At 35.7% G+C, this 12785-nt stretch overlaps 1 protein-coding gene across 1 annotated transcript in view; it reads left to right on the top strand.

Moving 5' to 3' along the window:
- Window positions 1-12785, top strand: part of LOC150103256 (DNA topoisomerase I, mitochondrial-like) — a 364529-nt gene that overhangs the window by 291566 nt on the left and 60178 nt on the right. Inside the window, exon 12 of the mRNA XM_090398605.1 lies at window positions 671-785. Within this exon, the coding sequence (XP_090254731.1) occupies window positions 671-785 (115 nt within the window). The remainder of the gene's footprint in view (window positions 1-670; window positions 786-12785) is intronic.

Raw genomic sequence — 12785 nt, 5'->3', positions numbered from 1 at the left:
GCCTTTAAATGGGAGCCACATAAAATGTCTTTTTTGAGAGGTCAAGGGGAAGTAATTTAAACTAAATGAAAAATTATAAAAAATATTGAACACTGTATTAATATGTTATTTATATATATATATATATATATATATATATATATACACACACACACACTTACTGTTTCTTAAGTTTCTGTACACTTTGTATAGCATGTACACACACACACACACACACACACACACACACACACAGAGTTTAAAAAATCGTGGATGATTAATTCCAACATTGTGCACCTTTATTTGAGTAGTTCATTTCATGTTTCAGGCTACTGCTTTTGGAACCATATAAATAATAATAATGATAATAATAAAGAAGTTGCAAAATGTTGTTTAAATCAAAGATCACCAGTGTTTATTTTGCAATACTAGATTGAAATACCAGCTGGATATTTGAGAATTTCAGATGCTAAAATACCAAAGGAGTTTGCTGTGTTTACCCTGGTGGTTATTAGCTGTGTTTGTTTTGTATGTGATATTATAAGACAACTTATAATTTAATTATTATATTTATTAATATATTTATTTATTATTAACTTATAATTTAATTTATATAATTATTATATAAATTTTTGTTTATTTTTGTCTGTTTCACAATATATATATATATATATATTTTACCTCCCCTCAGACTGGTGCATTAAATAAATACCTAAATGAATTGATGCCACAGTTGACAGCCAAGGTGTTCAGGACTTACAATGCATCTCAAACATTACAAGAACAATTGGATCTGCTAACTAAAGGTTTTAAATCTTTTATTTTTTATTTAGACTATTAATATATTTTGTAGTTTTAAGTGTATTTCACAAAATGTGCAATTAGCTGTTAGATTAAATTACACATTCTTGCATTGATCCTTTACCCAAACTTAGGCAGTTTGAACTTGTATCTTGACAAGGAGGCTACTTATATAGGCTTTTGGATGCACATATTGGTATGCATTATGGGAAGGATCAGATTACTACTCAGAATAGCTTAAACTCTATTAAAGTTGCACCAGTTGGAACTGGACCTAAGAAGATGAGGTTAAATCAGTGCAGCAGTCATATTTATCATACACAAGTAGTAAAATGTTATATCACCATATTATTAAAATATTCTGCATCAGAGATAGTAGCAAAAAAGGTCTTCCCCTGATTACAAAATTATACAAGACAGTAATTATATTCTTGTTTTAATCCTTTAAGTCAGGTGTAAACAGACAAAGTTTGCATGTAAGTTATCTTCACAACTAGCTCCTTTTATAAAGGATTAAAATAAAAGTAAGTGTAATCTATTCTACTGTAATTTATTGAGTAACTAAGTGGAAAAACTCTCTGCAACTATGTCTGATCCAGAGTATTTTAATATGATGATAAACCATTTTACTACTAATATGAAAAATAGTTGACTAGAAATACTCAAGTATGGAGGTATAAAAAGTATAAAAGTCTAACATTGGCTGCACTGCATAGTTCAGAAGGCCTGGACAGAGGGATGAATTCTGGAAGATTGGAGCAGAGCCCTTAGTACCCATATATAAAAAGCTAAATAAAACTGAATGTGAGAATTACAGAGGTATTTCTCTACTGAGTGTTCGTGGTAAAATATATGCAAGTATACTGGAAAAGATTGTGGAAAAGAAGCTTGCTGAAGAACAAGCTGAATTCAAGCCAAATAGAGGCTGTCAGGATCAGATTTTCACTTTATGGCAAATAGTTGAGAAATCATGGGAATATAACAAAGATCTGTATTTAAGTTTTGTAGATCTGGAAAAGGCATCTGACAAGGTGCCAAGAGAGAAACTATTTGAAATGCTACAGTTATATGGTGTCAATGGGGCATTATATCAAGCAATACTTAGTCTTTATTTGAGTTGTAAGTCAGCAGTTAGAATTGAAGGAAGTACAGGAAGATGGTTTTATGTTAAATCTGGTGTCAGACAAGGATGTTAATGTAAAGTAAAGAGCTGAGATGTTAATCTCAGCTCTTTACTTTATGCAGATGATGTTATACTTTTAACTAAATCCAGTACAAGTCTGCAAGATTCCTTGACTAAATTGAATAACTGTTGTAAGAAATTTGGTATGAAAATTAGCAATAATAAGACAGACAATGAAAATAGGCAGAAACATTGAAAATATCAACTGCATTGTGAATGAAGAACCTATAGAACAAGTGAAACATTTCAGCTGCTTAGGCACAAATTTTAGTGAAGATGGTAAATTAAATATGGAAATAGACAACAGAATCAACAAAGCTCGTATGGTAGGAAGTCAACTGATTAAATTTATATGAAATAAGAGAGAAATTAGTCAAAACACTAAATTAGCTGTGTACAAGATAGTTTTCAAACCAATTAACTTATGGATGTGAGAGCTGGGTTAGAAATAAAACACTTGACCAAAGACTAGAGACCACAGATATGAGAGTTCTGAGAAAGATTAGAAGGGTGAACAGATGGCATCAGTGGCAATGTCATATTAAAAACAAGGATATTAGGAAAGAACTTGACATTGTCAGCATCCAGGAATGCGTTAGCAGATCTAATCTCAGGTAGTATGGTTATTTAAACTGATGGGAGAGGAAAGATTACCGAAACAAGTTCTCTGCCCAGTTAGCAGGAAGAAGAGCCAGAGGAAGACCAAGATTTAGGTGGATTGATACAGTAAAAAGTGCCTTAGAAACTAGAAATAAAAGAAATAAAATTGTAGATTGGAAGTTAGTAATGATGTAAATGTTTCATGTAGTACTATTATATCCTATACAACCCTTGAAGGTATATATCAGGAATTTGATGGAAATGACATGAAAAATAGATGAAGTTTGCTTTGATTTAATTCCTGTGTCTTCTTGAGGCTAGTTCTCTCTCTAATGAGATTTCAAAGGTTGAAACCAGTCTGAGTAGTAAGCCTTCACATAATGCATGAGAGTGAAATTGATTTGCAACCTTATTAAGTAAGAGATCCACAATAAGAATATGTGGAAAGAATACCATGAGAATAAGAGTGAGAGGAGTTATGAAATATGTAAAGCTCAAGCCAGAAACGAGTATTGTGCAGAAAACTAAATCAGAGTATGAAAAGAAATTGACCATGCAAGCTAAAGACAATCCAAAAGAATTTTATTGTTATGCCTAAAGCAAAAAAAAAGAACGAATGTAAAAGAATAACTTTATTGAATGCGGATGGTACTCAAGTGTCAGAAACTAATGGGATTGCTCAATTAATGAGTGCTCAAGTGCTCACTTCTAAGATATATCAACATGGTGCACAGTGCTGCTGCTGCTGCATTGGATGAAGAGTTAGAGGTTCATGAAACTGAGGTTGAAGAGCTGTTGCATAAACTGGATAAGAATTTGTCAATAGGGACATATGGAATATCACCTTGTTTGCTAAAGGAATGTTCAGCTGAATTGGCCAAGCCATTCACATATTTATATAACTTGAATCTCAGCTCAGGAATGGAAGAAATGTATGATACTTCCATTGTACAAAGGTGATGCCAAAACCGATGTGTCTAACTACCAGCCTATCATTATCTCTAGTATGGTAGTAAAGATTTTAGAGAAGTTGGTAAGAACTCGCATACACAAATGGGTAGACAAACATGCTATACTCTGCAAGGAGCAGCATGAGCTTACTAAAGGAAGATCATGTTTTAGCAATTTGCTCATATTTTATAACAATATTACAGCCAAGTTGGATAAATGGAATGGATATGCTATGATAATGTTGGATTTTTCTAAGGCATTTGATAGGATACCACATGGGATATTGGAATATAAACTCTTGATGTGGATCAGGGAATGGTTGACAGACAGATATCAAAAAGTGATATACAGTGAGTGTGAATTTGCTAGATTTAAGATGACCATTGGTGTACCTCAGGGTTCAGTCCTTGGGTAGTTCAATTAATTGCTCATTAATGACATCAAATGTGCAGTTGTTTGCTGATGATATGAAGATAGACAGGGCAATCAGGGATGCTACTAATATTCAGCACTTACAAAATTATTTGAATAGGCTGGAAATTTGGATAAACGAAAATGGCTATCGGTTTAATGATAGTAAGTGTAAAGTTATGCACTTTGGCATGATTATAGTTCCAGCAGCATATTATATTAGTGGGGGTTATACTACAAGAAACTGACACGGCAAGGGATCTTGGCATATTGGTGGATAGGAATTTGAAATTCAAAGATCACATAGAAGAAGTTACAAATACAACTCAGAGGATAATTTCAATGTTGCATCTAAGGATAAGAAAGTCATTTTGCCTCTTTAATAAAGCTTTGATAAGACCACACCTGGATTATTGTGCATAGATTTGGTCTCCTGGATTCCAAAAGGATAAAGAAGCTCTGGAAAGGGTGCAATGGGATTTAGATTATGAGGACAGATTGCAAGTATGTGGATTACAGACTCTTATTAACAGGAGAAAGAGGGGTGATATGATAGAAGTCTGTAAACTTTTGAATGAGTGTTACAGGATATCGTCTGATGAAATTTTTCATTATATGGAAGGCTGGGGGAGGGGGGGGGGGGGACAGAGACCACAGGGCATCCATGAAAGTTAAGTTTGTTCACAGTCAAGAAAAGGGTAAGAGCTAGGTTTTTCTTGCACAGAGCAATGAGTGAGTGGAATAGTTTGCCTTTAGCGGTAGTGAGTGCATCTAGTGTGAATGATTTAAGGGAAGGTATGACAGCTGGTTTGAGTGATTTATAGCCTCTCTTGATGAGTTCTTAACTCCCTGGAGGTCTCAGATAATAATAATAATATGCATGTCCTGAAGGAAGTGTGTGTGACGGGATTAGCTGTGTTCTCCCACCAGGATCTTGGCTGACTAGCCATCAGTCATGCTTGTAGCATGTTGAGCACAGTTAAGCCTGGGATGGATTTCCTGGTGGGCTGGCAACCCACAACATGGTCAAAAACCCTGATGGAACTGATATAGATGGCAGTGCCAATATTTTGGTGAAGTCCGTAGGGCCATACCCAGGAAGTCTTAGTATCATGCCTCCACGTGGACCCCCCCCCAAAAAAAATGGTGTCGTAATGAGCCATAGAAAAGTTGATACTAAGCAACGAGCTGACAGAAAGCTATAAAGTGCATCTCCCAAGACGTTATGTGGCCAGCGTGGGAGATGTTAGGACTGCAATGACATCTGCTGTTTCATCATTGGCGGAAGAATTCATATATCAACGGCAATGTGAAACAACTGGCAGGTGGAAGATTCTGAATACAGATCAACGGCTGACAGAGTGAACCAAGTTAGCTGGCTATTGCAGATGTGGAAGAGATCGGGCCTCACCACGTTACTATCCTCTATCCTATAGTTGACTATGGAGAAACGGAAATACAAGCTATGCTGCTTTCTAAGTTGGAACCTCTGTAACATCCCAAGCTGTAAATAGTTACAGGGAAGAAGACACTGAAACTGTATGTAAAACGAGTGCTTCTAGTATACTCCATGATGATGTCAACTTAAATCTGAAAGGAAGGTTGGCATCTGATATTCCTCATTTGAAAACAAGAAACAAAGTCTTGAAAATTGGAACTTGGAATGTGAGAACATTATATAAACTAGAGAATTTTGACAACCTTATACAGGAAATAAAAAGACTTAAAGTATGTGATGGGAATTAGTGAAACAAGATGGCCTAACACAGGAAAACTAGAAAAAGATGGCTTTACATTTGTATATTCTGGTGGAGAGAAGCATGAATATGGAGTGGGTTTCATGATTAAGAAAGACATCTTTAAATATGTAATGGGGCTGTGGTCCATAAACGAAAGAATAATACTTATTAAATTAGCTGCAAAGCCTTTTAACATCAGAATTATCCAGGTTTATACCCCTACGATGACTCACAATGATGAAGAAATAGAAGATTTTTATAATAACTTACAAAAATCTATAGAATATGTAAAATCAAATGAGATACTCATAATGATGGGTGACTTGAATGCAAAAGTTGGAGAAGAGGAAGGAAATCCAGTTGTTGGAAAATTTGGACTAGGTGACAGAAATGAAAGAGGTGAGAGATTGATACAGTTCTGCATTCAGAACAACTTGCGCATAATGAATACTTTCTTTCAACATCCAAAGCGCAGACTATATACTTGGACAAACCCAGATAACTCTATAAGAAACCAAATAGATTTCATAATGATAAATAATAGATACAAAAATAATATAACCAACACAAAAACATACCAAGGTGCTGATATAGGTTCAGACCATAACCCTGTTGTGTCTACTTTAAAAATTAAACTAAAAACCATTTCTAAAAACAATCATACTTGAAAGACTTGACTTCACAGCTCTGAATATACCTGACAACATAATGGTGTTTAACTCAAAAATTAAGAAGAAATTAGATCATGTAGTATATAAAACAGAAGACAATATTCTTTGTAACACAGAGGAAATTTAAAACTGGTGGTCAAATTTTAGAAGTGCAATATATGACAGCTAACAAGGTTATTCCAAAAATGAAATATAATAAGAAAAAACCCTGGATGACTGAATCAGCACTAGAACTTATGAATGAAAGACAAAAAAAGAAAAGTACACATGGGAATCCCGGAGCATTTCATTATCCTTCTGAGGAATCTTTATTATGAACAGAAGCTACTGTCCGAGCAGATCTTGGAGAAACTGAGTATTTCAGAATAGGTAAAGGGGGTGTGACAAGGATGTATTTTATCTCCGTATCTGTTTAACTTGTACAGCGAATACATTTTAAGAATGGCAGGGCTGGAGGAGTCTCCAGTTGGAATTAAAATTGGTGGAAAATATATATAATAATTTGAGATATGCAGATGATACCACCTTGCTAGCAGAATGCAAAGATTTGAAGGAACTTATTATGAAAGTTAAAGAAGAAAGTGCTAAATATGATCTTAAACTTAATCTCAAAAAGACAAAAGTTATGGCAACATGTGAACTTAATGATTTTGAAGTAGATGGGGAGAAAATGGAAGCAGTTTACAATTTTGTGTTTCTAGGATCCCGAATCGATAAAGATGGTTATTGTACCGAAGAAGTTAGAAAAAGATTATTACTCGGAAAAAAGCAATGACAAATTTAAGCAAGATGTTTAAAGATAAAGATTTTACCCTTTAGGAGTAGAGATACAGTCCTTATGGAGGCAGTTGAATGTAAGAATGAATATAATATGCCAGAGCAAATAAGGACAACAAATCTGAGTGGGATAGTTAATATAAGGCATCAAGGTAGGGTTGGGGCTAATGGGGATCTTAAATTCACGTACACTAATACTAGGAGTATTAGGAACAAGAAGGAAGAGTTTTTGGCCATGGTTGGCACTTCCAGACCACAGGTTATAGGTATTAGTGAAACATGGCTGACTGTAGATGATATAACTAGTGGGATTGAATGTGATGGGTATAGTGTGTTCAGGAATGACAGAGAGAATAAAATGGGGGGGAGGAGTATTGTTGATGATAGCTGATGAGTTCCAGCCAAGGAGAATAGAAGTTGAATTGCAGGATAGAGAAAAGAGCACATTTGAGGCCATTTGGTGTGAGATTGTGGCTAGCAGAACTAAATATACAATTGGGTGCTGCTATAGACTAGGTGATGGAAAAGATGGTGGTGACAGTATGCACAAGCAAATAGAAGAAATGGATGGAAGGAGGGTGATTATTATGGGAGATTTCAACTATGGTCGCATTGATTGGAGTGAGGAGAGGACACACGGGAGGAAGGAACTGGATTTTATGCGGTTATTAAGGGATAACTATCTGCGACAGCATGTAATGGAAAATACTAGGGGTCAGAGAGTGCTTGACCTAGTAATTACATCTGAGGATTTGGCTGTAACAAATATGACCACATTGCCACCAATCGGTGAGAGTGATCATAGGGTCTTAACTTGGGAGGTGGCTAAAGGTGTAGAATTTTCAATTAAGGCAGGGTACATGTGGAATTATCGGGCTGGAAAGTATGACAAGCTTAGGAGTTTGATTGGTTCAGTGCCATGGCATGTACAACTGCAAGGACTAGAAATTGATAGTGCATGGGAGGTAGTTAAGAAGTGCTTGCATGAAGCAATGGCTGACTGTACCTAGAGTCCGAATAATAAATCAAATAGGGGTTAAATGGATGAATAACACCATTAAGCTTGAGTTGCAAAAAAAGAAACAACTATGGAAGGAATTTAAGGAGAAGGGTGACCGGCAGGCACATGAACGGTATAAAGTGCAGGCCAGAAGGGTGACGAGTATGGTAAGAAAAGCAAAAAAAAAAAAGGATTACGAAAGAACATTGGCCATGCAGGCTAAAGAGAATCCTAAACAGTTTTTTAGATATGTAGCAAGTAAAAGGAAAAATGTACATGGCAGATTGATTTTAAAGAATGCCGATGGTAGGGAGGTAACTGAATCAGTTGAGATAGTTGAGTTACTGAGTGAGCACTTTGTAAAAGTATATCATCCAGGTGGTGACATTGCAGAAACGAATAAACCAGTAGATTATATGGGAATTGTGGTTAATGAAGTGGAGGTGAGTAGTCTATTGCATAACCTCAATGTCAATACATCTGTGGGATTGGATGGTATACCAGCTCGTGTTGTACGAGAAGCAGCTAAAAAATTGTCAGTACCCTTGACCATTTTGTTTAATTTGAGTCTCGGGTCTGGGTTAGTCCCGAGCGGGTGGAAAGAGGGGAAAATAGTTCCACTGCATAAAGGTGGTTCGAAGACTGCTGTTGTAAATTACCGACCGATTAACATATCAGGAATCATTGTCAAGGTCTTAGAGAAATTAGTCAAGAAAAGAATACAGGATTGGATAGATGAAAATGGGATATTGTATGGGGGACAACATGGTTTTGTGAAGGGTAGATCATGCCTCAGTAACTTGCTCACGTTTTATAACACAGTGACGGCTGAACTGGATAGAGATAATGGGTTTACAGTGATACTACTGGACCTTGCCAAGGCCTTTGATAGGATACCACATGGAACCCTAATCAGTAAACTGGAGCAGATGGGTATAGATATAGGGTTGGTGAGATGGATAAGAGGGTGGTTGAAGGAGAGATATCAAAGAGTGGTTTATTCATGAGTGGAGTCTAAAAGATGTCTTGTGACTAGTTGAGTGCCACAGGGCTCTGTTCTTGGACCACTGCTTTTCAATTTGTTCATCAATGATATTGGAAAGGATCTGAGAGGAAGTGTTCACTTGTTTGCTGATGATGCAAAGTTGGGTAGAGCAATTGTGAGTGCACAGGATGTCAAAATTTTACAGGATGATTTGGATAGTTTGGAGGACTGGGCTAGGAAAAATGGATGTCAATTTAATGTGGCAAAGTGTAAGGTTATGCACTTTGGGGTGAAAAGAATAGCAGCAGTATATCACATTGGTGGAACCATACTCCAGGAGATTGATGAGGCCAGGGATTTGGGAGTGTTGGTGGATAGGGAGTTGAAGTTTAGGGGGCACATTGCAAAAGTAACTAAAACAGCTCACCAAATCACTTGGCTTCTGAAAAATACTTTAACATGCAGAGACGAACAAGTTGTTGTTCCTCTGTATCGAGCCTTGATAAGACCCCATCTGGACTCTGTGCCCAGCTATGGGCACCAGGGTTTCTTCGTGATGGGGAGGAAGTGGAGAGGGTCCAGAGACGAGTGACCTAGATGATAGCAGGTCTGTGGAATGAACCTTATGAGAATAGGTTGAAGATTTGTGGGTTGCAGAAATTGGACGATAGGCGAAGGAGGGGTGATATGATTGAGACATTCAAATTACTGAAGGGTTTTTATAAGATTGATCCAGAAGATATTTTTGAAAATATGACTGGTGGTGGGAGGACTAGGGGCCATGCATGGAAGCTGGGCAAGAGCGTGGTTGACAAGGGTGTTAGAGCTAGGTTCTTTACTTGGAGAGTGGTAAATGAGTGGAATAAGCTTCCAGAGTCTGTTGTGGGTGCTACAACCATGAATGAGTTCAAGGCAAGGTATGATAGATACTGTGTGAATGTTGAATAGTTGTTCTTGACATAATGTTAGGGCCTCCCTCGATGAGTCTGTCGACTCCTTGGAGTTTCCCGGAACAATAATAATAATAATAATAATAAAGATAAAGAAATCAGAATCATGAAAGCAATGGTATTCCCTGTGGTGCTGTATGGATGTGAAAGTTGGACCCTGAGAAAGAATGAAAAGAAGGAAGATAGATGCATTTGAATTATGGGTTTGGAGACGCTTACTAAGAATACCATGGACTGCAAAGCAAACCAATAAATCAGTGATAGACAGAATAAAGCCAGATTGCTCCCTTTAAGCTATGATCATCAAGCAAAAATTGTCATACTTCGGACATATTATGTGAGCAGATGACAGTCTGGAAAAGATGATGATGCTTGCTAAAGTTGATGGAAGCAGGAGAAGAGGAAGACCAAGAATTAGATGGGTGGATGGAGTTAAAGAAGCAACTGGAGTGTGCTTGGAGGTTCTGAAAAACATGGTCAGGAACAGATTGGAATGGAGAGAGTATGTTCATGGAGTTGCCAGCAGCGGAAACGACTCGATGGATCATAACAAAACACAACAGTATAGAATACTCAGTAAAATTATAAAAAACGAATGCAGGAAGGCTAAATGAAAAATGTAAAGAAATAGAGGAATTGGACAATAAACACAATAGTAAAGAAATGCATAAGTCAATCCAAGCCCTGACAAATGAAAAGAAAAATTCCAACCATAATCCTTATATAAAAGATCAAAATGGAAAAATGCTACTAGAGACACAAGATATCATCAAAAAAAGATGGAAAGAGTATGGAAAAGAACTGTTTGACTCTGATTGCACAGATGCACCAAATGTACAAAATATGGATGGTGAACCAATTACATATGAAGAAATAGAATATGCTCTAAGTCAAATGAAAACCAGTAAAACACCAGGCCCTGATCAGATCCCTATTGAATTGTTAAAGAAAGTAAATGAAAACACACTTAATGACCTAAAGGTTATTTTTAATAACATCTATGATACAGGATACATCCCAGATGATCTAAGGAAATCCATCTTTGTCACTATTCCCAAAATTCCAAGAACTTTTGAATGTTCAGAATATAAAGAATAAAAGGCACTTTGTCAGTAGAAATAGAAGAAACTCAATCAGGTTTTCAAAAAGACAAAGGTACAAGAGAAGGAATCTTCAATTTGAAAACATTATGTGAAAGAAGCCTTGACAATCAGAAAAGCATATATCTTTGTTTTATTGATTACACCAAAGCATTTGATTCAATAGATCACAAGAAATTAATACATATCCTACAGAATAATGGGTTAAAAGGAAAAGATTTACATATAATTATAAATATATACTGGAATCAAATGGCCTCAGTAAGATATAAAAATACATATTCTGGTAACTTTGAAATCAAAAAAGGAGTAAGGCAAGGATGTGTCTTATCACCCTTACTGTACAATATATATAGTGAGCAAGTTTTTAAAAATATTTCAGAACTGAAGGGTGTAAAAGTCAGAGGTAGGAACTTCAACAACTTCAGGTATGCAGATGGCAGTCCTTATAGCTGAATCTGAAGATGATCTTCAAAACTTAGTCACAGAAATTTACAACAGAAGTTTAGACATGGGTCTAATTATTAACCTAAAGAAAACAAAGCGCATGATTATATCAAAAGAACCAATAAATAAGAAACTAAACATTACTGTTAACAAAAATAAAATTGAACAGGTTCAGTCATTTATATATTTGGGACAAATGTTTACAGACAGAGGAAATTCCCTTAAAGAAATAAAAAGAGGAATAGAGATAGCAAGAAAAGCCTTTACGGATATGAAAACTGTTCTAACATCCAGAGACGTTAATATAGACACAAGAAAAAGATTAATAAAATGCTATATCTGGTCAAGCCTTCTCTATAACAGTGAAACTTGGACTCTAAATAAAGAAGCAGAGAAAAAATTAGAAGCTTTCAAAATGTGGACCATCAGAAGAATGTTGAAAATACCATGGACAGAGAAAATGAAAAACTAAGATGTTTTAAAGAAAGCAAAAATGAAAAGAACATTAATGAAAATAATTAAAGAGTGAAAACTTAAATATTTTGGACATCTAACTAGACAAGAAGACATTCAGAAATTAATATTAGAAGGGAGATTGGATGGAAAAAGAGGGAGAGGTAAAACCAAGAGAATATGGTTTGAAGACATTAAGGACTGGACTGGCTCGAATTACTATAAATGTTCCAGAGTAGCAAAAGAAAGAAAAAGGTTCCGTGACATGGTTGTGGGATGACACTTGAAGAAGAAGGGAGTGTGTGCTGTGCTTTATTAGAGTACTGAGTAAATGATGTGAAGTTAACAATCTCTTTATACAAGTAGCCTAGTCATGAAGATACCTGTGCAAACTTTGTTAACACTTGGATAAAGGATGAAAACAACAATAATAATTCCTTGTCTACTATAATCTAATTTTTTATAAAAAAAAAAAAAAAAATCCTACAGCTGACTTTTAGATTTATTTTATCTGTCAGTATGCATGTAATAACTCTGCTCTGGTTGGATGGATTTTAATAAAATTTTGTTCAGTGTTTGGAATTCTAACAGAAATTTGTCCAGTCCAGTCAGTTCAGTTTTGGTTTAATCATTCTTGGGAGCAAATTAGGTGACAGTTTCCAAATGCTACAAAAAGTAATTTCTTGTATCTTGTAAGTAATAAAGAAATAATAAGAAGTAATTCGTGATTTCAGTTTT

Source organism: Typopeltis vanoorti, chromosome 9 (genome assembly GCF_054136105.1).
Source record: "Typopeltis vanoorti isolate ZY-2024b chromosome 9, IOZ_Tvanoo_1.0, whole genome shotgun sequence".
Taxonomy (NCBI): domain Eukaryota; kingdom Metazoa; phylum Arthropoda; class Arachnida; order Uropygi; family Thelyphonidae; genus Typopeltis; species Typopeltis vanoorti.
Note: the sequence above shows the minus strand (reverse complement) of the source record. Positions and strands in the feature narration are given on the sequence as shown.